This window comes from Cornus florida, unplaced genomic scaffold (assembly GCF_030987335.1).
Source record: "Cornus florida cultivar Cherokee Brave unplaced genomic scaffold, ASM3098733v1 CherokeeBrave_3.0.0_Hap2_Chr05, whole genome shotgun sequence".
NCBI classification, from domain to species: domain Eukaryota; kingdom Viridiplantae; phylum Streptophyta; class Magnoliopsida; order Cornales; family Cornaceae; genus Cornus; species Cornus florida.
This window is the reverse complement of record NW_026775575.1, coordinates 116,322,082-116,344,636: the sequence shown is the minus strand read 5'-3', so window position 1 is coordinate 116,344,636 and position 22,555 is coordinate 116,322,082. Positions and strand designations below refer to the sequence as shown.

The 22,555-nt window shown below is 36.9% G+C and overlaps 1 protein-coding gene across 3 annotated transcripts; it reads left to right on the top strand.

Annotated features, from left to right (window-relative positions):
* The first annotated feature begins 14,955 nt into the window (after nucleotides 1-14,955).
* On the top strand, nucleotides 14,956-21,880 carry LOC132308878 (probable protein phosphatase 2C 52). Of its 3 annotated transcripts, none has more exons than XM_059807149.1 (7): nucleotides 14,974-15,102; nucleotides 16,081-16,153; nucleotides 16,302-16,809; nucleotides 16,887-17,234; nucleotides 17,325-17,442; nucleotides 17,530-17,753; nucleotides 21,308-21,880. In XM_059807149.1, the coding sequence occupies exons 3-7, from the start codon at nucleotides 16,549-16,551 to the stop codon at nucleotides 21,773-21,775; spliced, it is 1,419 nt and encodes a 472-aa protein (XP_059663132.1). In that variant the 5' UTR covers nucleotides 14,974-15,102; nucleotides 16,081-16,153; nucleotides 16,302-16,548; the 3' UTR covers nucleotides 21,776-21,880. The 3 variants fall into 3 exon arrangements, with proteins under 3 accessions (XP_059663133.1, XP_059663132.1, XP_059663134.1); XM_059807151.1 differs by having other exon boundaries at nucleotides 16,081-16,172; XM_059807150.1 differs by lacking the exon at nucleotides 16,081-16,153 and having other exon boundaries at nucleotides 14,956-15,102.
* The last annotated feature ends 675 nt before the right edge of the window (nucleotides 21,881-22,555 follow it).

The following is a 22,555-nucleotide window of genomic DNA, read 5'->3' as shown; positions in this document are numbered from 1 at the left end:
TACAGCTGGTTCCGCACGATGGCGTACTTGGCAGCATTCTTTTTGAGTTTCCTAGCTTCATCCCTTTGCATAGGCAAAACGCCATCTCGAATATAGGTAATGATTGGGTCAATCCAACTCGGTTCGTACGGTATGACGTTGACTTGCCAAGGGTCCGAGACCATCGGTTCTTCGAAAATGGACGGCTGGGTCACTATTCCCACTGGAATCACCCTCGCCAATGTTTCACCGTAACTTGAAGCATTGCATGCTAAACGGTCTGCATCTGCATTCTGTTCCCTCGGCAGCTGTATGAATTCAATCTTTGCAAAGTCCTTGGCTCTACGCAGAACGGCAGAACGGTATGCCCCCATCATGTCATCCTTGGTTGCGTACTCACCATTTACCTGCCGAACAATCAGCTGCGAGTCACTATACACTGTCAAACTTTTGATCTGTAGCTCTTTGGCCAACTTTAATCCATTTAGCATCGCCTCGTATTCCGCTTCATTATTGGTGGCTCGGAACTCAAGTCTGAGTGCTTGGCTCAAGGAAGTACCCTCTGGGGTTTGCAGTTTGATCCCAATCCCAGCCCCCGTCTGGTTAGAGGAGCCATCCACAAAAAGTTTCCAAGAGCCGCTTCTAAGGTCCTCTTCCGTATCTTCGGCATCACATTCTAGTAGGAAATCGGCCACCGCTTGCCCTTTAATAGCTGTTCTCGGCTCGTACGTTATGTCAAATGAACTCAACTCTATGGCCCACTTTGTCATTCTGCCCGAGAGCTCTGGCTTGTGCATGAGCGTTCTGATTGGGAAAGTTGTTAGAACAGCTATGGGGTGGGATTCAAAATAATGCCTTAACTTTCTTTTTGCATTTACAAGTGCAAGTACCACCCGTTCGGCCTTTGAGTATCTTTTTTCTGCCTCCATCAGTGTTTTGCTTACATAAAATACTGGGTATTGCACCCCTTCCTTGCAACGAATCAGAACGGCACTCGTCGCGACACCAGATACTCCAAGATATAGAAATAACTTTTCTTCCGGTTCTGGGGCTGACAGGACTGGCGGATTCTGCATATATTGCTTCAAATGAGTCAATGCCTGTCGTTGCTCATCCCCCCAGACCTGCCTTCCATGGCTCCGAATCGTGTCAAAGAATGGTTTGCAGTGGTCTGACAACTTTGAAATAAATCGACTTAATGCAGCTATTCGTCCTGTTAGGGCTTGCACCTCTCTGATCGTCTTTGGCTCGGCATTCTTAATCAAAGCCTCTGCTTGAGCGGGGCTAACTTCGATGCCCCTGCGGTTGACCACGTGTCCCAGAAACTGCCCGGAACTCACACCGAACGAGCACTTGGTCGGATTGAGCCTCATCCCATATCGCTTTAGTACATCAAATACCTCTTGCAGATGCTTCAGATGATCATCCTTTTTCCTACTTTTCACCACCATATCATCAATATAGGCTTCGACAATCTTACCCATTTGATTCTTAAAAACTTTGCTGACAAGTCGTTGATAAGTTGCTCCCGCATTCTTTAATCCAAAAGGCATAACCTTGTAGCAGTATGTTCCTCGCTCGGTGACAAAAGAAGTTTTTTCTTCATCTGCGGGGTCCATAGGAATCTGATTATAACCTGAATATGCGTCCAGAAAGGTTAAACGCTCATACCCCGTGGTGGCATCCACCATTTGATCAATCTTAGGCAACGGGAAACTGTCCTTCGGGCAGGCTTTGTTTAAATTGGTGAAATCAATGCATACGCGCCATTTCCCATTTTTCTTCTGCACCACAATGACGTTGGACAACCACTCAGGGTAGTGCACCTCTCTGATAAATCCCGCATCAAGCAGCCTATCAACTTCTTCCGTTATGATCTGATTACGTTCTGGAGCAAATCTTCGCTGCTTCTGTTTCACTGGTTTGAAATTAGGATTGACATTCAGGGAATGACAGGAGACGGAAGGACTAACTCCAGGCATGTCGAGGTGACTCCATGCAAATACGTCGACATTGTGGGATAAGAAATCCACTAGCTCTTGCTGCTCTTCTCTGGTCAGTCTTATACCCACTCTAGTAGTTCGTTCTGGCCTGGACTGATCGATCTGCACATCCAGAAGGGGCTCCTCGGTCAAGTCGGCTGACTCCTCCACCCTATTCTGCTCGAGTGGAGGTTCCTGTAATTGCTATCTGGGGCTTGTCGACCGGACGGGCGCCTTTCCGTTCCCTGCATGCTTTAGTGTGACGGAATAACACTCTTTGGCTGCGACCTGATCCCCCCGAATGTCTATCACTTTATCTCCATCGGGCCCGAGGCACCTCATGACCTGATGCAGAGTTGAGGGTACACCTCGGACTCTGTGAATCCATCCTCTTCCCATCAGGAGATTATACGAGGGGTGAATTTCCACAACCACAAAAGTTTCCATAAGAGCTCGCTCTGCAGCTTGAACTTCTACTTCCACCATCCCGACGGGTTCCACCCTCTTCCCATCGAACCCTAATAAGGGATTTCCGGTGGGCTTGAGCCTCTCTGGTTTAATGTCGAGCCTGTCAAATGTGTCCCTCGGCATAACATTCGCACTGCTCCCAGGATCGATCAGAACTCTGCGCACCAAGCACTCTGCCACTGTCAAACTGACTACCAACGGGTCGTCATGAGGCAGTTGAACACGCTGCAGGTCTGTCCAGTCGAACTTTATCTGCATTGACGGGCTCTGTTGGTGTAGAGTGGTCACATTGCCGACCCTTTTCTTCATCTGCGCCTGCCGCAGGCGCACCCGTAGCAGCTCATCTGGCTCTTCACTAGGCTCGGGTCGACCATGGATAGCATTGATTATACGAACTGGTTGCGAATTGTGGGAGCTTTGTTTATGACTCCTTTTTATTTGTTCCACTGGTCGATTCTGCTCCATCGCCGAGCCTTGAACATAACTCGCAAACTCCCCTCTAGCTATCAACATCTCCACTTGCCTCCTCAGGTTCCTGCATTCGTTAGTCTGATGTCCGAAATCAGAATGAAAAGCACAATGTTTAGTTTGATCCCTCTGTTCGAGGGGTTGTCTAATTGGCAGTGGTGGATGAAACTTGTCCTTGTTCTCCTGATACAACCTCGCCAGAGTGACCTTCAGCGGAGTAATCAACTCTTCCTCCCTGGACCTTTTTTCGGCCTTCCAAGTGGTCTGACGTTGCGGCTGAGCCTGCTTCTGCCTGATCTTTGCCTTGGACTTTTCCTCGGTCGACACAAGCGACGTTGTCCGAGCATTAGCTGCCTCCTCTTCTTCGAGGCGCACAAAGCCATCGGCTCTCTCATTGAGTTCATCCATGGTAGCTGGCGTATTCACTACCAGACTGGTGTGAAACGGAGTTCCGCGTGTCATGGCTAACTTGAAGGCTTGAACTGCCGTAGAAGGATGGCATTCGATTACCATACTCTTAGTGAGATTAAACCTGGTAAGAAAGGCCTGGAGCCGTTCATCCTTGTGTTGCCGCATCGTGAACAGGCTCGAGATGTCCTTCGGCGGGCGTTTGTTCCCATAGTACTGGCTTATGAACCGATCGCACAGGTCCCTGAAACTGCCAATGGAGCTCCTAGGCAAGTTTTTGAACCAGCTGAGCGCCGGTCCGGCCAGACTTGTAGGGAAGCATTTGCACATTAAAGAGTCGTTTTCCGTATTCAGGGCCATTTTCAACTGGATATGATACACATGATCGATCGGATCGGTTGTTCCGTCAAACAGAATAAAGACTGGCATAGCAAACTTCCTTGGATGCGGCGCATTCAAGATCTCGTCGGTGAATGGTGAATCCACCGTCCGAGCTGCGGATCGGAGAGCTTCATTCTCTCTCTGGAGTCCAGCGGTAGCTCTGTGAGTTACGGTTCTGCCCTCCGAACCGTGATGAGTGACAGTAACCATGGAGGGCCGGTAAGACGGATCGAACGACCGTTCCTCTATGAACTCTCTCTGCCAAGGCGACGCTACTCGACGGCGATCTACCTCCATCACTTCCTCTCGGTCAAACCTTTCCCGCTGCGGATCAACGTGAGTCGAGCCTTCGTGATCTTCAACTCGACGAACATTTGGCGGCGAATTGTCCATCATCCTTTCATCACGGTGGTGAGCTGACTGATTGTTCTCGTTCTGATCGCCTTGATGCGCGATACTAGATGGAACACCTCCTTCTCCGACCGGAAGCGGATGCGAAACTGCGGGTATTTGCCGATGCTGCAATCCAGCTTTCAATTCTGCATTTTCTTTTCTGAGAGCTTCAATCAAATTCATCAACTCTTCAAGCTTTGTTTGCTGGACAGCCTCCATCGGATTGGAGCTTTCACCTATCATTATTCCCGAACGGAGTAAAGGCATTAATCTCAAGTTCGCGAGTAGATCTAAGCTTCGTGAGTAGGAATTTTTAGATCTGGCTTCTAATTCTCCGAATTATGCTCACTGTTTACAAGATCTGAATTGCCTGGACTCTAAATCCGTCAGATCCTGTCACAATCGAGCAACTCGCGGTTGCGTAGATCTGAAGTCACTCCTGCCAAAGCTTCAAGAATCGTAATTCCTCCAGAGTAGGTCACAATCGCTCAGATCTGGATTCAAATCCGCAAGATCGAGTCTCGATCAACCGAATTGGTTTGAATCCATTCGATACTCCTCATTGATCAACCAAACTTTTATGCGTTTCCCACAGACGGCGCCAATTGAAGATGCAAGAAACTCCTTCTATTCTTTCTCTCTCTAGAATTCTTACACCTCAACCCGAATCCAAATCCCACTCCTCTTCATTCCAACTCCTATTTATAGATACTTACCAGATATTTACAAGATATTTACAAGATATTTACTAATTGCTGGACCTGGGCCTATTCCTCAGTAAGCCCTGGTCACTCTTGATGGGCTTACTCCCGCTCGGCCCATATGGCAGTGTCTTTCTATGGGCTGACCCAGCTGTTCGGACTGAAGGTTGTGTTTTGCGAGTCGGACCTGGCCCATGTCATCCAGGGCCTCCTCAATTATAGAGGGAGAAAAGGATTGAATCATTGAAAAACAAAAAAACAAGGGTCTTTGTGGTTGGGTGAGGATGCTAACTAGTTGTGGCAAACTCCCACCAAAGTCAAAGACAAGAAGCAAAGGCAAAGAAGAACCAGGTTGTGGGGAGCAGGAAGAGGAGGCGGCGGAAGAGTTGAAGAGATGAGAAGGAAAAACAATGTCTTTTTTGGTCTTTTTACTAAAAAAATTATTTTTATATATTTTATAAAATTATTTAATAAGGGTAATTTGATCAATTTAAATTTTAAATATGTTTGGGGGACCTATTTATACCAAATTGAAACTTAATGGGTGTTTTTTTTACATATAAGGGGTGTGATATGCATTACAAATATATTTTAAAGGTGTTTTTTACATTTTATCCTAATTACTATGTACATATTTGTTAAGTAATATTTACTCATAGCCCCCTCATTAAATAATTATTACGCACATATTTGTTAAGTATTGTAATATTTAGTCAATTTAAGATTATATTAATTAAATTAAAATCCTCGTGATGAATACAGAAATGTTAAACGTGAGCGAGTCGCAATTGTGCTTGGGAGTTGGGATAGCTTTTGTACCATATATTTTTGTGGCTATGAAAAAGAATATACCTGTTGGCAAACGTATGTAAAGGTATATTCCAAGAATAACTTAAAATGCAACGTTTGTCAACTCCAATATTGTATAAAATAGGCAAATTTATGTGCATAGAGCAACTACAATGGTTATATGTGTCTGTATATATATATATATATGTTATAACAAATTTATATATAAAAAAATAATAATAAAATGAAATTTGGACTAATTATTTTTAATTATAATCATTATTTTATACTTTTTGTGTAAAAATATATATGTTAATAATAACCAACCACATGTTATGCCCAAAGCCTAATTAACATAGGGTTGATTCGTTAATAAAATAAAAAAGAGAAAGAAAAGAGAAAATATGTTAGTGTGGCTGTGTAAAAAAAATATACAAATATATAATAATTTTACACAATGATGGGGTGACAATGTATATTAACATACTCCTGAAAATAAAAAAATAATAATAATAAAAAAAGAAAGTAACACACATTGTATATATTTTATATAAAATAATCTTTTAACACAGTGATGTTATTAGCCTTTTTGGTGAGCTTAATCTACTGCTTGATTTGTTCTTGTGGTCTATTTCATACTTACTTGAGAGGATCATCCTCTAATGACTTTATTGTCACTATTTTCATGTAAAATTCAAAGTTAGAGAACACATGATTATGGAAATATAAGTGTCACTATTTACTTTGAAAAAGAAAGAAAGTATCATTTAAAAGACAAGAAAATATTATTAGACTACACCTTTAATAATGTACCCAACATGACTTTTACTACTGTTATAAAAATTGAGACCCCCTAACATGAAAACAAATGTTTGATTTCAAGAACAATTAATTTTGTGAAAAACCAAAAATATAATAATAACAGTAAATAAACCAACCACAGATTTTGGTACAGGTACCCTACCAAACTAAAATAATGGAGTTGAATTTCATCACAAATAACATGTGCTAATAACCAATTCCTATGGAGGAAAAGTTCAAGAGTTCATAAGCTCTCTTCTTTCTTTCTTGCTGTTTTTTTTAATTTTAATTTTTCAATTTAGTTGACATATTCTTTATAATTTTAGCCTATGGTAAAGCCTGGTGGGACTGAAATGAAGCCCTCAACAAATTGGTCGAACATGTGTTTCCATGTAATTTATTATTAGGCATTTGACCATATCTCATTCTATTTAAGCGAATACACTTGATCAATTCTATGATTTTAAGTTCATAATTTTAGTCCATTTTTATTTTAAATAAACAGATTTATTACTTCCTCCGTTTCATTTCTTCTTTTCTATTTTCTCTTCACCGTCTCTTCCACCATACCAGAGAAAAAATATTTGACCTGGACTTTGTTTTGAATACGTGATTCCCCATATTACATGCTGGTCAAAGACTCAGAGTTTTGTCTTATCTTATACTGTAGTACAAATTAACTAGAAAATCTAATCTTATCTTTGATCTTTCTAAATCACAAGCCACACCACGTGGCAGATTTGAACAGTTAGTGTATCATTATGCAAAACTAGCTATGACTCATTGATCTTTGCACTGCTTAGATATATAATCCCATAACGTCATCATTAGTAATACTACATTGGTAATCTAAACCTATAAAGTAAAATAACAAGGGTAAATTACCATTTTTCTGTAATTTAAATAATTTACATACAAATAAATCATTTAGTATTTTTTTATTTTGACTTCCATGAGTTTTAGTGTTTATACTCACCCCTCAAGTTTTCTTTCTAGTAGGCTTTTTAACTAAATTTTAGGGTAAAGTGCAAAAAAAAACTCCTTAAAAGTATTGACCATGTAATAGAAAACCCCCATGATCTAATAATTTAGCAATTAACCCCCCTGAACTAGGGATTTGCTAGTAATTTACCCAGTCCGGCGATCTACCGGTGTATTTGAGCGCACGCAAGTCACCTGATAACCCAAATATAATTAAATAACCATACAACCCTTATGAAAAGTTAAAGACCATAATGCCCTTCTATGTATATCTTTCCTAAATTTCTCATCCCCATCTTCCTCGATTGATTTTGTGGCTGGATGTATATATATATATATATATGTATATTTCATTTGTAAATGAGGTGTGAAAGAATATGTGTATAGACGGGCAAGATGGAAGAAGTTAAAAGTATAAACATTGTAGAACAACCCAAGACATTGCTCTTCCATCTCTTTGACAATACAAGCTCATCGTTGGCAACCCAATCCACAAGACCCGCAAACCCAATCACAAAATCATGAATATTTTGTCATTGATCACCAACCAAACTCAATTGAATCATAAAAATCTCAACCCATCACCAAACCCATATTATAACAGAACTTGCCATCGAAATTTCACCATTACATTATTCTTACAGCCATTGCGATCGCCATCGCCGATTACCAAGCCTTTATCGTTATTGGTTGAGGGAATAATTATTTCTAGGGTAAAGTGCAAAAAACCCCCCTTTAACTATAAGCCATGTAGCAGAAAACCTCCCTGAGCTACTAATTTGGCATATTAGTATCATTTTTTTTCCTAAATGGAGGAAAGTTTTATAAAGATATGAACAATAAAATACAAAAATTCATAGGGGCGTACCCCTATTTACAGACATCCCATCAGGGAAGAAAATGCATAAGCATATGAAAAATAGCCTTAAAGATATGCAAACATTAAAATAACATCGTGTAACACAAAGTCCTACAATATCAAATGTCTCCCACATGATGCACTTGGCAATCTCCTTAGGATTAGAGCATTTGTCATTATGTATCATATTATTTCTGTCCTTCGCAATGAAATAAAGCATAGCTGTGAACACCAATTTGCAAATTTTATTTCTGGTATTGTTCACTTTAAACTTTTGAACAAGGTCTTCGGCCATCCCTTTGATTGAGAAATATCTCTGTAACTGCCATCTGCGCAAAACAGCAAGTTCCATCCAAACCTTCCATGTAAACTCACAGCCACAAAACAAATGGTTTACCTTTTCCCTCTCTTTGTAGCAGAACCAGCATCTAGGCATATTAGTATCATGTACATTACATCAGTAGTTATAAATTAACGTATTAAAGTTGAGAGCTTTACTGATTGGGTAACTCTTGAGAGATCGAAAATCCGTTCTACCGAAGCTTTCTTCAGTTCTTCAAAGTTTCAGCAGTTTGGTTTTCCCACAAAAATGGCAGGACATGGATAGATGTGATAAGGGTTATGAGTATACACCCTCCACGTCTCACTTATGGTGATAAGGTTGGTCTGTGTTGTCAATTTTTAAGTGGTTGCTGAGATTACACCCTCCATGTCAAACCATGGTGTTAAGGTTGGTTTTTGTTAATTATATTTTAACTGAAACGACGCAATTTTTATAAGGGGTAAAATTGTCTTTCATTATTTTCGTTTTCACCAATTGGCCGAAGATGTCACATTGGGGGTTAATTGCACCAAATTCAATAGTTCAAGAGGGCAAATTGTAGTTCAGGGGGTTAATTGCACATGGCCAATAGTTGAAGGGTGTTTTTTTGCACTTAAATCTAAATTTTATTACATAGTAAATTTCAGACTTGGTGGGCTAAGGCTCGAGTAATGAACAGCCTTCTAGTATTTTATAAAACGTTTTGGGAGCTTTCTTACTGGCCCAACAGTTTCAAGCCCACACAATCCATGCACCTGTTAATGGACCCTGAACGAACAATTGTGGTTCTTACTTACCAACAAGTTGGGCCAAGTTAATAATGCTCTTAGTTTGTTTTGGACCTTCTCGTTTTTGTGGCTGTGCAAGCGGGCCGAGTTGGTTTTACCAAGATAACTTACCCAGCCCAAGTACCTAACAATGGGCCTCAACTTTTCTCATCCCCCTAGAATGCCAATCCTCCTTTGCCTTAAAAATGGGGATCAAAGACTTAGAGGAGTGCTTTCTCCATTAGGGAGATAAAAATAAAGTTGTAACATTAACTTACCTTTTAATCATGTTATTTTGTTTTCATGCCACTAAAATAATAAAAATGTCTGTCTCTTTTTGACTAATATACAGAAAAAAGCAGTCAATCTTTTTCCTTTTCTCCATGCAATGGATGGTTTTATACAATTATATTATCATCACAGTGTTGCAAACTATATCGACAAGTACAATTTCAGAGTTTTTTTTTTTTTTTTTTTTACGCATAAGATAATGAGGATCAATATGAGAATTCAATCTTTGAACACCCCAATCCCAATAATAATATAAAAGATTTAATGGCTATACCCTAGGATGCTACAAATATAGTTCCGGAATAAATACGAATAAATTAAAATACAGTTAATAATAAATAAATAAATTTAATGAAAAATGAATGTTCAGGTTGTGTGTTGGAGTGAGTTTTTTGCCAAAATAAAAATATAAATGCATTATGCAAACATGTGTGTGCATGTAAATTGAAACAAGGCCGAGTAAAAAAAGATATTTGCAGCTCCATCAATCATATAAAGCAAAATAATAAAGTTGATGATGGCCTACATTTTTAGGGCAGATAGAGTAAAGATGGAGAGCATTAGTAAGGTTCATGTCAAAAGGGTAATGGAGGAGATAAAGATTCTCTCTCCCCACCTCCCTTTAGAAGAAAGAGAAAGCGAAAAGAAATAGTAGATTTAATCTTCATTGGTCGGTCTAGTTGATGGTTTTTTAAACATACATCTCAAAAAGCAAAAGGACCACCACAAAGTTAAAACCGGGTGATTGTTTAAACTTAATGTAGTAGTGTGTTTAATAGATCACCACACCTTCCTACTTTCATGTGAAGTGAAGGTGTTAAAAGGCAATGGTTTTTCAATTTCTGAAAAAAAAAAAAATGATCCAATTTGGAGATTGGTACACCAAAACTGTTAATGTTTCCTTTAGGAGTATCAAATCGACAATCTTGAATTTAGAATTTAAAAAATTTAGTTCAATTTTTTTTCGAATTTCAAATCCAATCTGCCATTTCTTTCCTAACAAGACATAAATTCTCCATATTTGACCAATAGATTGAGACAGTTTTTAAAATCTATAAAAAATTAAATAAATCATTTATTATATCTTTTAATCTAGTGATTAAATATGAGAAGTTCACTACTCTTGTGATGATGGACTGCTGTTAATTACATTTCTCAACTGCCATAATTAAGATATATTTACAATTCTTTGCCTTTGACTTAATTTGTTTGTCTTTTTTTATTATATTATTATTTTTTAAGATTCAGGGTGAATTTATTCTTGGAATTTTGAGGTTATGGCAAACCAATCCAACCGGATGGTCTGAAAGTAAATTGTACATGCATCAGAAGTGATCACACACACACAATTTCCCAATTAATTTTCAAAAAAAATGTCCAATTTTTGTCATGCATGCTTTCTCACTATATATATGTATATACATACATATATATAAACCTAAAATAACCAACAATAAAACACAAAACCAAATGGGCATCAGTTTCACAGTCGTTAGAAAAGCTCTAAGTCTTTTTAGGCAGGTCTTCAACCAATTGAATGGTTCTTGACATTTTGTTATATAAAAACATTCACAGCTAACATATCACATGCTTTGTTATGGTAGAGCCCTGCAAGTGGATGCAAAAAAGGTTTCTTATTTTGAGGTTTGTATCTCTGATTACTAACTGCAAAACAGATAACTTGTGAACAAACAGACATACTACAAACCATGACATTCATGAATTGGCAGAGGTTCTTAGGAAAACCAAAAACATGCTGTAGGAAACCACTTTTTTTGTTTTCTTTAAAAATAATGGTCCCTTGTCTTAAAGTATGGTATGCAATAAATATATCACTCCATTTTTTACTTTCAGAGCCTAATCCAGCCGATAATGTGCCGACGGGGATGTCGGGCCTCCAAGGGGGATGAATTGTGATGACCCTATGGACAAATGTGCCGTCGGCAGGTGCGAGATACTGACAGGCTACCACACTGACGAGTTACGGATGCACAATCCCACATCGTCTGAGGAAGGAAAAGGTGAAGTGTTTATATGTAGGTGTGTCACTTCAATTAGTGCGAGGCCTTTTGGGGTAAAACTCAAGAGCAAAATTATGAGGACTCAGGTTCAAGTGGTGATACTCACACCGAACACTTGCATTGAATTGCCTAACCGAATAATTTTTAATTGGTTATTTATACCAAATACAACTAAGTGGAGGGTTCCACTTCTTTATTTGTTGCATAATTGACCAATTAAAATAGGAGGTCTAGCAATTCACTCTAACTATTCAGTGCAACAAACAAGGAATTGCTAGACCTCTTATTTTAATTTTGCAACAAATAAAATAGGAGGTCTTTCATGCCTGTAATTATATTTTGAAATAATTGCCTAGTTTGATAAAATTAAAGTGCAAATATCATTTTATAAGCAGGGTCAAGTACAGAAAACACCTCTAGTGTATATTTTGTGTAACACTTGCACCCCCTATTTGAAAAAATGTGTTAAAAACGTCCTTATTCTTTTAAAATTGTGGGAAACCACCCCTCAATCAGAAATGTGACAGAAAGTAATATTGTAATACTCATTTTGCCCTTTACTCTTCTGAAAATGCTCAAGGAATGTGTATGTTAATAATCTCATAGTATATGGGTATTATGTACACATTAACTATATTTTACCTACTTTTAAGGATTTTCTCACCTTTTCGGGAAAAAAAATTATCTATATATTTCCGCTAACAATGCATTATCTCTCTTTAAAAAATTGTTGTCACAATTGTCAAATTAATGTACAATATATCATATGAAATGAAAAATTCAATTCCTTTTATAATTACAAATAACAAAAAAATTATTTACAATAAATTTTAATATATCTATCAATTTTCATTAAATATATAATTAAAAAATTAAATTAAAGATACTTATTCATTATATATAAATAATATACATTTAATTTTTTAAACTTTAAAATTTGTAATAAATTTTCAGAGATATATATAATTCTTTACATAACAACAAATGGGGTATTCATTCTTTATTGAAAAAAAAAAAAAAAAAATGAGTATTCAATCACATACTGCTATCGTACTATTCAAATCGCAATAAAATTACGTTCTCAATTAAATCTAACCGTTAAGATCAAAATATTCAAAATAACAATAATTTATAAAAGTGCAAAAAACACTCATATAATATGCTTACAGTGCGTATCACACTCCCATATACTAAATGATCATTTTTGTGGTTTCATAAAATAATGCATTTTTAAATAATATGTAAAATGTGTATATACGGGTAATTTAATCAAATTATAACTTAAATGTGTCAGGAGGGACCTATTTGTACCAAATTGAACTTTAGAGATGTTTTCTGCATATGAGAAGTGTGATAAGTACTGTAAACATACTACTACTATAGAGGTATTTTTTGCACTTGATCCTCAAAAATAGCGATAATTGCTAAAATTTTGACACTAATATGCAAACTTTTATCAATTATTTTGGCACTATATAATTTTTTTTTTTTAAAAAACTATTATTTTATGATCCTACGGACTATATTTTTTAAAATTGAATTACAATATAGTTTAAAAAAATTATTATTTTATGATCCTATGGACTATATTTTTTAAAATTGAATTACAATATAATTATTGATATTTGAATTGAAATCCAACACAATGTAATTACATACCACGCATATTTCATTAACTTGTTGAATAAATTATTTAAAACTATTAATGTAATTCTCAATGGACACTAACATGTACGTAGTAATTGATTTAGACAATAAAAATGTAGCGAAAGCAAAATTGATTTAGACAATAAAAATGAATAAATAATAGACCATACAATGGATGTGAATTGCGCTTTAAAATTTTAAATGCAGTAATAAAAATAAATTAGTACAAAATTAAATGTTTAAAAGAAAAGAAAAGAAAAGAAAGTTAGATAAAGTCTAAAGAGACAGAATAAAGAAAAGAATGAAGAAGGAAAGGCACGGGCAAGGGATGACTGTTAGTGGAGATGTCTGACTTTTCACGTAAGCTCTCTCTCATGGATTAATTTGGGTTAGTGCCACGTCAGGTGGTCCCCACTTTGTGTCAGTGTGGCGTGCCTTTACTCTTTGATTTCTCACTTCCGTTTCAATTTCAACTCCCTTAAACAACGCGTGCATTCCACGCACATGTATTCAAAAACAGCACAGTAGGTAAATAATAAATCTCTGTTTTAAAGATTGTAGCAGCAGATTGGAGTTTGATCAAATTCTGAAATGTATTTTACCAAACAACTGCACAATTCAAGTACTGGTATTGGTATCATTTTTAAATTAGATGGGCTTGATGTATATCACTTTTTCATTAATTTGATAAGTTGATTTGGACTAAATCAATTACGTAGTACATAATTAGAATCAAATATTGGTTATATTATAAAATTTGCTCTTCTTTAACTCATAGAAAGCACTTTAACTTTATGAAAAATCAAACACATTTAGATTGAAATCAAGTTTAATAAAAATTGTCTTGAAATTGCACTCAAAATATATGAATTAAACTCAAATTACACTTTATGGATATCAATAATGAAAGACTTTAACTACAATGAACTTATTCAGCATTTGTATTAATTTTTTTAAACAATTGTGCATAGTGCATGACCTAACACATCTAGATAAGTCCTAAATCAAAAGATAAAGTGGGACTTCCAAAAAAAAACAAAAAAAAAAATCTCCTTGCCAAAAAATAAATAAATAAAGACTTTGAAAATTTTTATTCATAGAATTGAAATGTGCTGTATTTTGGCAACATGAAATCCTCATTTTGAAATCAGAATTTTGGACCTCACTAATTCAAATGTTAAATTAATTCTTCTCTTGTTAACATCTGAAATATTAATATGAATTTTACGTTCTAAAACTTAACGTAACATCCTAATCCTCTTAAAATATAACTTTACTATTTAAAATCAACCAAACAACTAAACAGTAAAAACAGATATTTTTAGTCATTTAATACATGTCTATTGGACCCATACACATGCATAGGTCCCACACACATGCATAAAAAAAAAAAAAAAAAAAAGGGAAGCCAAATACAAATCAGTTTGCTATTTTGCCTTCCCAAATTGCCTTTAAAAATCATTTCCGTCCGGAAAATATACTTGGACACTGGGTCATGTAGCATGCTTGCTTGGCTGGAATGAGCCAAACGTTGTTGATCCTAGACGCGCCTTTCAAGAGCGTGGTGGTTGTAGTTTGGTTATCTCTATCATCATTTCGACCGGAGGTGCACGGCTAGCAAAATAGTAACTGCCGGCCAAAACACACTCCCTCTCATAGTCCCTACTTTCTCTCTCTATATCTATATATGTATATATGTATTAATTATATCTCTCTCTACTTTTTGCCTGTTCTCGCAATTAATGCACCTTCTTCCTTCCAATAAATAACTCTCTCTCTCTAGAATCTAACCTCTTTCTTACTCTCATCTCAATTTTACAACTCCAAAGAAACCAATGGTGTAGGTACGCCTCTTTGTCGCTCTCTTTTTCTCATCTGATTCTATGTTTCGAAATTGTTCTTCATTTGAAAATTTGAATCATTAAAGCCGTAAAATTAGTAATTCTTTTATAAATTAAAAATATATATATATTTACTGATTGTCATTGTGATTATTCTGCGCGTTTGCATGAATTATTCTTTGCTGTTTCTTCCGAATTTTTCGATGAATGTTTCGAGTAATGAAGGATCTGTTTTTCTCCCGTTCGTTTTTCCTCCTCTTGCTCTCTGTTTGGTTACTGAGAATAGAAAGGGACGCGAAGGGTTTGGTTATTGTGTTTGTGGCTCAGTTGAGCTTTGTTTATGCTTTTCCGGATTCCTAATTACTTATTCTTCTTAATGACTTTTGTTTTCTTTCTCTTTCTCAGCAACCAAGCATAGTTCTATTTGATTTCTGGTTTCTCTGTTCTTACTTTTCTTTCACTTTCCAAAAAATTAAAGTAAGATTTGTTTTGATCTCTTGTCCTGCTTTTTAGTTCCTTTTTAATTTTGTTTTGACGAGTTCATGGCTTTGTTTCGTCCTTTCCTCCTTTGCCGCTTGGCTTTTTAGCAACTCCATTTTGACTTCCTTTGAAGAGGGAAAGATCAAAGCTTCAACATTCTCTCTCCTTTTAGAAGATTGAATTGTAGTAATATGTTCAAAATTTTTGACTATTCATAAGATTCTACTTTTAACAATCTAGATTTTTTATGGGGTTTCTATAGCACTATATATGTCTAGTTTTTCTTCTCTCTCTATGTATATATAAGATACATGTATGCATGCATACATACATACGCCGACACATTTCCTCTTTATGATTGTGAGATGAAGTTAAAATCCCAAAAAATCACCTGGAGAATCCAATTGTTCTTTTGCTTTTTTTTCTTTATCAAAAGATTATTTGTTGTAAGACTAATTCTTTTTGCCTTCCCTCCTTGTGTGTATCGAACCCGGTCATTAGGGGATGCTGGTTTGGACTATTCATGAATGGAGACCATGATAATTATATAAATGAGATTCCCTTTGCAGGACAAGTGAGCAAGACAGCCTTATGTATTTTATATTCCTTTCACATGCAAAATCCTATAACTATATTTTGTTTGATCTGTTTAGTTTACATGCGGCCTTATATTTAATTATAGAAAACAATTCAATTAATTAATGTTTTCTTGTTCTGTTTAGCTGGTTTTGTTATTGATTCACGTTGCCTCCAGTGGATTGACATTTGACCAAGATAAACATACCATAGTTTTCGTTATTAGGCTCCAAAATTCCCTGGTTTGGTGTATGGGAATCTCTGGAGTTTCAGTAGCCTTGTGCCTGGTTTACCATATAACCTGATTTGGGAATTCCATGTGAGATCTGTTCTCACAGAAGGAGGAACCTCGCGCCTTATTTCGACCAGATGTGAGTTACTGGGACTGTGCAAATGGGGGGTTGCATCTCAACTAGCAGTCGGAGTACTTGTAGCAGCCGCAGCAATGGAGAGATTATTTCTCCCTCTTGTATGGGCATTGGATTTTGTGGGCAAAAAAGAACTAGGAAAACATTTTTTGATCAAGTGACTACTTTGCAACATTTGTCATCCATTCCTAATCGGGTTTTCGCAAATGGAAGGAGTCGAACTTCTTGTATATTCACTCAGCAGGGCCGTAAGGGTATAAACCAGGATGCCATGATCGTGTGGGAAGTAAGTTCTATCCTGTTGTTTGAGAATATGGTTGGTCATCTTTGGAGGTTAATTTCTTCATTTTTGAATTTCTGTAGGATTTTATGCCAGAAGATGCTACTTTTTGTGGCATATTTGATGGCCATGGTCCACATGGTCATCTTGTTGCCCGAAAAGTAAGGGATACTCTGCCACTGAAGCTATTGTCGTTCTTACACTCTCATGAATCGAAGCAAAATGTGTCTAGTACTACTTGTTGCACCCGGAACCTAAAATCAGATGTTGGAGATCTTGAGAAGGATGGTGGCGCTACAGAGGATAAAGTGTATTCTGTATGGAGAGAAGCTTTTCTTAAATCATACAAGGCCATGGACAAAGAGCTGAGATCCCATCCTAACCTGGATTGCTTTTGCAGTGGTAGCACTGCTGTCACTATGGTGAAGCAGGTATGGCAGGGTGCCCACTCTTCTTTTTTTTTTTTTACTCTCTCGTTTAAAGTTTTTACTCTTATATGCAATTCATGTTTTGATCGCAAGGGGTCAAATCTATTCATGGGATATATTGGGGATTCTAGGGCAATCTTGGGATCTAAAGACAACAACGATACTATGGTAGCGATTCAGTTGACTGTTGATCTAAAGCCTGATTTGCCAAGTATGTTCTTACCAAAATTCAGATTTTGAGCCATTTATTTTTGTTGTGAATTCCTGATTGTGTTCTTCTGGATGTATTTGCTAATAGGAGAAGCTGAAAGGATTAAACGTTGTAAAGGTAGGGTTTTTGCGTTGCAAGATGAGCCTGAAGTACAAAGAGTTTGGTTGCCATTTGACGATGCCCCTGGCTTAGCAATGGCTCGAGCATTTGGGGACTTCTGCTTGAAGGAGTACGGGGTGATATCTATACCTGAGTTTTCTCACCGGGTTCTTACAGAGAGAGATAAATTCATTGTTCTTGCTTCTGATGGGGTAAGTATTCCTCCTGTGCATCTTAATATAAATTGCGGATTAGGGATTGCCTAGTTGGGTATCGTTAGGACTTGGGGATCTATTTGAAAATGTGGACTATGCCTGCTAACAGAAACAAACAGCTGACATAATATGATAAATTTGATACAACCATATAAAAGTGAGAAAATATTACTTGGATTGAACTTGAGGATGGGGACTGAATTGTGACATCTATTTGTAAGTGACGTTATATTACGACCAAGGACCGTTAATTATTTCATTATTATTTGTACTATTCCCTTTTTGGTGAGTACGAGCATGCATTACAAGTTTGAGAAATTTGGCATATCGTTAATTATGAAGTATTAGAATTATTTTGGCATCTTGTAAAATGCCACATTCTATTATACCAGTGAAGCAACAACACCTGGAAAGCAAACACTTTCACATATTGATTAAAGTTAATTTGACATTTTGATCTGATGTATGGTTTTGTTGTCATTTTCCTCTGAAAGGTTTGTTTTTACAGTTGTAATTTACCATTGATACTCATCTTATTATTTTTGGCATGCATTTAGCTTATGTCAATGGAACTTGGACATGTCTTTCTTCAGTAATATTTATCCCGTTATCTGATTATAGACATGGATTTCATATTTACACATATTGCATGAAAGTTGCTCTACCAGTGCATCTAAATGGTTTCATTCGACTATAACTTGTATTTTGTTGTATTACCTATGAGTTCAGAGCGAGGATACTGTTTTCCTGATAGATAAGTTGAAATGAGCAAGTTATATAATTGAAGGCCTATTAGTGTTTAGACAGTCATCCATTGTTAACTTCTAATGACTGGTTATGGATTATTGTATTATGAAGTTCTTGAATGCGGGATTAACAGTACAACAATCTCTCATAGAACTCAGTTCTCTCTGATATCAGCTTGGTTTAATCCAATTTTGGTCTGTTGTGAGGATGGTGGACCCAAGCCGTACTTGGTTTCATCCAAAATGAATTGATTAAAGCCTTCTTTTTCATATTACATGTTAATTTGCAAAGCTGTCAAGCTCGTCTCTTGCAAAACTCAGAAATTCACTCTCTTGCAACACAACCAAAGATGACATGACATCTTGGCTCAATCTCTCTTTAGGGTTATCTATATCTCTGCCGTTCTCTTCCTCTTCCTTTTCTTTTTCTTCTTCGCCAGAGACCCTTTTCTTTTATCTTTTTTCCCTATCGCCTTTCTTTATGACTTTTTCCCTTTTTTTTTTCGTTTTTCATTTTTTTGCCGTCTTCTTATCCCCCCCACACACACATATATAATGAAAAAGATCCCTTTTTTTTTTTTTTTTTTTTTTTTTCCTCTCAACAAAATCCTGATTCTACCTACTCTCTATTGCTTTCTCTCTGTTAAGAGATTCTTTCTCTCTGCAAAGTAGTGTGCCTGGATGTATGAAATCTAGGATATTGAGAAGACTTGTTTTCATGCTTACTAGTGGTTCCATTGTCATATTCATTAGCATGTGACTTTGGGGGTGAAATCCTGATTCTACCTACTCTCTATTGCTTTCTCTGTTAAGAGATTCTCTCTCTCTGCAAAGTAGTGTGCCTGGATGTATGAAATCTAGGATATTGAGAAGACTTGTTTTCATGCTTACTAGTGGTTCCATTGTCATGTTCATTAGCACGTGACTTTGGGGGTGAAATGGAGAAATTGGACCGAAATTTGTATTTTGACTGTCTGTTTTTCCAGTCTTTTGAATGAAACTCAGGCGAGTTTCTTTGCTACCTCAAGGGCTTCAAGGGAGAGCAAACCTTCTCGCTTTTTTCTTCATTATAGTGATGGAAGTATTGAACATTATGATTAGTAAAATAGTTGACCGCATGTTATCTGAGTGGATTCTCGGTTGGAGCTGTGAGTGGGACCCCTATTCCTATCTCTCATCTTATTTCTGTCAATGACATCATCTTTTTTAAGGAGTAAAAAGGAGCAATTAAGATATCCACAATGCATCATGTTTTTTGAGTTTGTCTCATTTGAAGATCAACTTGGCTAAAAATGAGTGTTCTTGCCAAGCTGTGGAGGACTTGCATGTGTTTTAGGCAAAGAATTTGGGTGCAAAGTAAAGATGTCTCCCTACATTTTTTTTTGGTTTCCCTCTCAGTTCAGCATGTTAATAACTTCGTTGTGGGACTCTGTGATGGAGACTTTTGAGACTTGTGGGTTTGTCAATTGGGCTGGGCAGGGCCGGGCCGGGCCGGGCCGGGTCAGAAATGGTAACTTTAAACTCTGCCAAAAGAAAATTTCCTAAGCTCAGGCCAAAGTTCTTCCATAGGTCTGAGCTCAATAACTTCAATCTTTTCTTTAGACCAGTTCTAACATAAATTCTAGCTATCCCAAATTAGATGATTTGTTATCAGTTCTCCTAAGAGTAAAACAATAAAACAGTACGTCACTTTGCTAACATGGTATTTGAACCAAAGCTCTGTAATTACATTTTAAAAGATCAGCCAACAGTGCAATATTTTAAAGAGAGATGGAGAAAATATAAAAATGTCCTTAAAATTTTAAAGAGAATAAAAATGCAGTATATGAGAAATATGAAATACTATTATACAGTGGTTGGAATTGAGTGCAGGCTAAGCTAGCATAGCACAAACTCAACTTACAAATAAACAAGGGGCTCAAACTTATAGTTGTCCTTGGCTTGGTCCTGATTCAAACCAAGTTCATCCTTGAAATGTGAGGACTTTATGGGTAGGATTCGGGTTCTTCCATCCTAATCAGTAGTCTTGAGTTTCTTGGTAGAAAAAGAGAGTATTTATCAAAAGTGGGGTAGCTCACTTTTACGAAGAATACTCACTCGAGCTTGTTGACTAGATCATTCCCATTTCAGCTTCTGTTACAGACAGGCCCGAGAAATTTAAGAGGAATTTTTGGTAAGGATATATAGAGTAGGAATTTTCTAAGTATTGAAATAGCTTTTTTGGTTATATTTTCTATTACTCTGCCCATTTAGTAAAGTAAAGCACTCGACCATTTGAGTTCTAGTATCACTCTGCAGCATGGGACTCTGTCTGTAGTCTTGTCAGTGGCAGGGCTGGGTACAAGGAACTTTAAACAATGCAACTAAGCATAAGCTAGGGAAATTGCTATGGATATTTTCCTAGAAACTGATTGTCTTTGAAGAAAGGTGGTGGAGGGAAGAGGGAATATACATCAAGGGATCTTAAAGGATATAGTGCAGACATGAACAGGTTAGAAGAAAAAATTATGACCACAATACGAAAGGGGTCATGATATTGGTGCTGACATGAGTCCCTGCAGTTTGATAGTTGCTGTAGAAAATTGTCTAGATTCAAGTAGTTAGCAACACGGCAAACAAGAAACAATTATGCGTAAGACAGCATTATTAATGTGCAGATGTGATAATCTCGTAATTAGGAACCATATTTTTCTCCTTGTTCCCAAGGATCTGTGCTGTTAAAGAATTAAAAAGGTCCTGCCTCAGGCTTCCCAGTTAGATTATTCTTTTAATTTTCTGAACTGTTCCAGTGTATTCTTGTTGCAGGTCTGGGACGTACTAAGCAATGAGGAAGTGGTTGAGATAGTTTCATCAGCTCCAACCCGGTCATCAGCTGCACGAATTCTGGTTGATTTTGCAGCCCGTGAATGGAAATCTAAATACCCAACATCGAAGATGGATGACTGTGCAGTGGTTTGCTTATTTTTGGACGGGAAAATGGACTCAGAATCTGATTATGATGAACAAGGTTTCTCTTCAGCAACTCTTCAGAGCAATCATTCTGGTAATGCAGCAGAATCAGATGATGGCCAGAACTCTGAGCCATCTTTGCAGAGAAATTTTACTGTCAGATCATCTGAAGAAAACGAACCCTACAAAAGAGTATCGGCCGAGGTTGAAGGAAATGAAAATGCAGTGTCCGAAGATCAGAATTGGTCAGGTTTGGAAGGAGTCACACGAGTGAACTCGCTTGTTCAACTTCCAAGATTTTCTGAGGAAAGACCAAAAACTTAATTTTTGTAATATCTGAGAAATTAAATGGGATTAGTTGTGTTGTAATACCTTGGCTTCAGCCTCAAAAATCCAAGTAATAGAAAATCTTTCTGGATTGAGTGTTCATATCATTGAAGATTACTTCAAATATTTTTCTGCTGCAGCATATCATTTGTGTTGATCTATTATGTCTTAATGTTGTTGCATTTTTAAACTTAAACCATGATTTGAGAACTGTTTGATTTGTTGTTGAAAGTGACTCCACACAGACCAAGATAATAGTTTGGTTTTTGATACAGATAAATTTTATCCTTATCAAATTATTGAGAACCTTATAGATGCTGGAATGCTTAAATTTAAAGAATTGCCAGTATTAGTACCCATTATTAGTGATTGCTTAAGCAACGATGGGCAACAGCAGCCGGGAATTGAGACTTGAGACCATCATTTGAAGGTAAATAGAGCCCCAAAGAACCCTAGACCACAGTTGAAGCATTTGAAACACTGTTGATACCATTAAGTTTCAATTTTAACATTAGTCCTTGAACAGTGAGGCCACCACAACATTGTGGGATATGGTTTGAGTGCCCTTGCAGAGTTACAAAAGGGATTGCAGATTCACACATGCAGCAACTGCTAATGAGGACTAACGTTAAAAAGAAGAAACGTTGCCATTGGCTCGTTAAATCTGGTAGACTTCCTTTTCTTCAGGAAGTTACTACCAAATGGAATGGGGAAAATGAAAATGATCAACAATACTGTTATTCAATTTGTGTGTCATAAGGCAGTTGTACGAGTCAT